This window comes from Falco biarmicus, chromosome 10, assembly GCF_023638135.1.
Source record: "Falco biarmicus isolate bFalBia1 chromosome 10, bFalBia1.pri, whole genome shotgun sequence".
In the NCBI taxonomy this organism is placed as follows: domain Eukaryota; kingdom Metazoa; phylum Chordata; class Aves; order Falconiformes; family Falconidae; genus Falco; species Falco biarmicus.
In genome coordinates, this window is record NC_079297.1 from 33,099,440 (window position 1) to 33,104,068 (window position 4,629).

The 4,629-nt window shown below is 48.5% G+C and overlaps 1 protein-coding gene across 1 annotated transcript; it reads right to left on the reverse strand.

The window, feature by feature from the left end:
* Window positions 1–3: 3 nt before the first annotated feature.
* LOC130156164 (serum amyloid A protein-like) lies at window positions 4–1,682 on the reverse strand. Its single transcript, XM_056354445.1, has 4 exons — window positions 1,535–1,682; window positions 1,053–1,185; window positions 602–740; window positions 4–200 (listed from the first exon to the last, which is right to left on the reverse strand). Exons 2-4 carry the CDS (start codon window positions 1,156–1,158, stop codon window positions 59–61), a joined length of 387 nt encoding a protein of 128 aa, XP_056210420.1. The 5' UTR covers window positions 1,159–1,185; window positions 1,535–1,682; the 3' UTR covers window positions 4–58.
* Window positions 1,683–4,629: the final 2,947 nt, after the last annotated feature.

Here is a 4,629-nt window from a genome sequence, read left to right on the forward strand (position 1 = left end):
GCGTTCGGCAGAATTCCTTTATTCGACTGCACGGGGGAGGTGTCGCAGCGGAGCAGCGTCAGTACTTGCTGGGCAGCCCGGCGGGCCGGTAGCGGTTGGGGTCCCCGCCGCTCCTGCCCCACTTGTTCGCCTCCTGGTCCGCCTGGGTGTCCTCTGCGCCTCGGCCGCTCAAGTCGCTTTGCCATTTCTCCCGGGCATCGCTAGCAGGAGGAGAAAAGGCCACCTGAACTAAGCAGCATTTAACTCCACTCGGTGTTGGTTTCCTCACTCCTGCAAAACTAACTTTTCCACAGGACTCCTCGGGGTGAGATTCAGTTGTCTGGGAACCACCGTGGAATCCAGAACTGTTACAGGGAGAGCTCCTTATCGCCAGGAACGGAGAGGCAGGGAATCTGCCTCCTCAGGAGGATAAGAGGAAAGGCTCACACTGATGTGGGAGGAGAGGCACCATTCCTACAGCGACAGGCTGCTCAGACACAAACGGCTCCCCCACCACTGCCCTTCTAGGCCAAAAGCTCGGTACAAGAGAAAGGACTTCACTCCCACCAGAATGCTGGATCCCTAGCTACTCATTGTTAACAAGTCAAATAGCATCCATTACCTGATCACTCTAGCAGCCCAAGCACCACCAGGTCCTCTTCGGGCAGCTTCATAATTCCCACGAGCGTGGAAATATTTGTCAGCACCTATATAATTTGCTTCGCGCATGTCCCGGTATGCCCTGTACATATCCCATGCCCCTGAAGAAAGAAGAGAAACAGAGGTGATGACTAAAGAGTCATCCCAGAAAGAGTCAAGCACCATTTCAGCCAGGAGCTGGAAGGCCCAAGGAGCAGTAACACCGGGAGGTGCTTCCCCACATCAGCCCTTGCACAGGGCTGAGCCCACGGGAGGGGCCGACAGGGGCTGATCAAGGCCCTCTTCCAGCAGCAGGACACAGTGAGGTCCCTCACGTGGAGCAGCGGACCCCCCAGCTCCGAGGGCTGCGTCCATACCGCCAGTAACCTGTGCTCGGGGAGGGGGTTCCTGAGGGAAAGCTAACAGCGGCTTACCTCCCACTGCATCCCAGACAAATCGTCCGCTTTCGCGTATTCCTGGTATGTCAGCATTTGCGCATACAATAAAGGAGAGCAACACAAGGCAGACACAGAGCCTCATGGTTCCCAGCCCGAGCCTGACACGGAGCTGCAAGACAATCAAGAGAGATGAGCAGCTCTGGATCACCTCTGAGGGACTGCCGACAGGGCACCCATCACACCCATAGCTGTGCCCGGGCAGCTGCCCCAGCGCTGATGGCTGTAGCCCAGGAGCCCGCTTCTCCCTCCACAAGGAGTGACACCCTCTGCCTGACCACAAGCTTAGCCAAGCACTCAGCAACAGAGGCAGATGGACACGAGAAACCTGCATTTTAGCATTCCCTGCTGCGGCTATCGTAAGTACAGGGAAGCCCCACGTGCTAAAGCATTAGTCCTGCTCCTGAACGCCAGCTAAACCTATCACATACAGCTCACATATAGCTCAGAGTATCACTCACCACTGAAAAAAGGCAAAGCCAAAGGAGATGGAGCTTGTCTTTTCTGCTCTCAGGCTCAGAGAGGGTATTTATAAGCAATTCAAACCCCTCAAAACAGGAACCTGGAAAGGATATCCATTTCTGGGAATTCCCCACCACCACTCCACTTCCAACACAGAAAGCATTACGGTAAGCCTGTCCTTGTCCTTACTGAAAGTTCATTGCTCCTGTTACGGAATTGTTTAGAAAGTATGTGGTGCTTCCTCAGCTGTCCATGAGACTATTTGCTCCTCAGAACAAGCAGGCTGTGAGAAACTGCCTAGAAGACTGAAGTGTTTTGCACACTTGAAGTGTTATAGCTGGTTTCAGGGTGACACTTTTGTTCGGCTCTTGTGCTGGACAGAGCTTGGAGGAGAAGGTAGCCGACAGCCCACGCTGTATGTTGAAACAAAAGGTCAGGTCTGTGCCAGTGCATAAGGAATGGACAGCTGCATTACCAGGTTGGCTGCAAGAACTGCTAAATGAAATTTCCATGCGTGCTGGGATGACAAGATGGATTCCAGAGCTGATGGAATGGAAAACTTGAAGCACTGCTCTTAACTCCATTGCAAAGCAAACTGCGTACACCTCCGTCCCTGCTGGTCATACTTTGCACATACGAGGGTGTGAATGGCTGCTTCATCCTGCCTTTGCTTGCTCTCACAGATCCTTCTTGAGGGACTTCCAGCCCTCCCGCTGCAACAGCGGCTCAGTGGGGCTCAAGTGGGCTAAACTAAGGAGAGTTTTTGATGCAGCAATAAACATTTTACCTAAGGAGAAGTTCAGATCCATACGGATACAAATCTACTAGATTTTAAGATCAATATATTAACTGTCAGGCCCTTTTGGCATGGTTCACAGCTTCAGCACCCACTGTGCTCTCTCTGCATAGAAGCCTGCATGCTTCCCTTTGTTAACAACTGACACAACTGTTATCCCTGCAGAAAGCTCTAGGTTTGAGTGCAGATGCACTGCAGAATGAACATGCAGAATGTCTCCCCATTGAGTGGTCTCTTACATAACTTAACAAGTCTAAGAGAGCTTCTTTAAATTCTTTGCAGAAGAGGTATGCGTAGACGCCTCATTCACAACTCTGTCGCTTGAAACAGCCACTAGAGCTGAAGGGCAGAGGCATGAGATAAAAGAGGTGCAATAACAAATGCCAGCAGCTAACTTCCTTGGGCATCACTGAACTTCAAAGAATTTAGCTTAAGGGAAGACGAGACATTTTCCACAGACAGGCCTGGCATGGCAGGACAGATATTCTTTAGCAAACTGCATCTCTGAACAGAACAATTTGAGATGAGAATCTAAACCCTAACCTAATGGACAAGGAAACCTTCCAAAAATCAGGGGGTGAGACACATGATTTTGTCCCCTGCCACCCCTGAACCTGATACTTAACAGCTCAGTAACTGCAGAGACCGTGTTTTGCTGCAACTCTGCATCCTAGTGATGACTTACACCTTTAGAGTACTTGTCAGCTCAAGTGCCTTCTCTGCTGGCCACAAGTAGCCCTGTCTGTCACCGTTTTGGTTTCGATTTAAAAGAAAAAAGAAAAAAAAAGACTGGAAAATTATCCCTGTAAGTTGGGGTACAGGCTCACTAACATGCCGTTGTGCCCAGGGACCTAGAACAGAGCATTACCTTCAAAAGTGACTTAGTAGAACTTTTCCCTACAAGAGTTCAAACATTTTGGGCCACAGAGGATATCTGTGAGTCTTCCGCTGTGGTCTGCTGTGTTTTACACTCTTTTCAAACCAAAATTTTCTGCAAAAAGCACAGGCGTGAGGATAATTGCAAGAAGGTAGGTGCTGGAGGGGATCTTTAGAACCTCTTGGATTGCAGCCCCTTGACTTGTCTCCGACAAGGAGGGCAGCTAACAGCCTGAGCACTAATTTCCCATACCCTCTTGGCCTGCTTTCCAGGTCACAGCCCTTGGCCCACAGAAACAAGCTGCAGCCAAAACTGTTGCTTTTGCAACAGAAACAGGCAAGCTGCCCCCGAGTGTGCTGAAGGGTTTGAACAGAATATTCCTTTCTGGCCTAGCACTAAAACACAGGCTGCACACGCACGCTGGGTAAACATACACGTACAGAGGCACCTGGAAGATTGTTTTCTGGGTTTGTACATTCTGATGTAGTTAGGATAAAAAGCAACCTCAAAATGGTTGCCCTGTAGTTCTAAATACCTATAAATGCAAGCTACACCCTGCAAACATTCTGCAATGTAGACATTTTGTAATCTAAGTCTCAGATTGAGAAAGGGGATGAGGTGAATTCCCAGCTTAGGCACAATAATAGATCCAGTAATTCCTTACTCTGGGAAGCAACAGCACCTTATCTAAGTTTACACAAGCAATAGTTCACCTCAGGAGTTTTGCCACGCTGGTATATGGAATATTTACTAGCATTGGCCTCAGGCTTATAGACGCGTAGAATGACTGCAAACTTGGCCCCTCTTCAAGAAACAGACTGCATATGCAAATATTTATTTTAAATAACATTGCTTTCCCCATAGGTTTTTATTATGATTTTAACAGTTAAATAGTTGAGGCAGGGATGAAGCTTTTATATATATTTTTTGGAAAAGCCACCCAACCACCACCACCACAGCTTCCATTTAAAGTTGCTCCGGGCAGAGCCCCCTTTATTCACCTCTGCTTTTCCCTTTCCAACAGTCACCAAAACCAAAGATGAGCCACAGCTCATCTGCTTCAGCACTGGTTGGCTTAAAGTATTAGCAGTGCACGCTGAGCTGGCTGACAGGAGCTGGCAGGGGCTGTAGCTTTAGGATGAGAGCATTGCTCTCTACAGCTGTGACTTCTGAACAGGACACCATTTCTTTTCACAGTCCCTTCACCTTACCCATACGAGATGAAAACACACAGATCAAGAACAAGAAACTGATTTTCCAAGTCTTCAAAGAGTAAATTCTTACTCTTTATTGACAGCCGAATGAATTGAAACCATCAACACAAGCTCACTTTAGACACCAAATTTGAACAAACACTTCCCATTATGTTAGCTACGTAACTGTTCCAACACAAAATTAAAAAAAACCCCAACAATTCTGAA

What these genes read in the sequence shown, in the direction of transcription:
- LOC130156164 (XM_056354445.1), bottom strand. Translation starts at nt 1,158, where the DNA reads ATGAGGCTCTGTGTCTGCCTTGTGTTGCTCTCCTTTATTGTATGCGCA. An exon ending in TGTCTGGGATGCAGTGGGAG is followed by an intron (nt 741 to 1,052) that starts GTAAGCCGCTGT and finishes TTCTTTCTTCAG; the next exon opens with GGGCATGGGATATGTACAGG. An exon ending in TGGGCTGCTAGAGTGATCAG is followed by an intron (nt 201 to 601) that starts GTAATGGATGCT and finishes TCCTCCTGCTAG; the next exon opens with CGATGCCCGGGAGAAATGGC.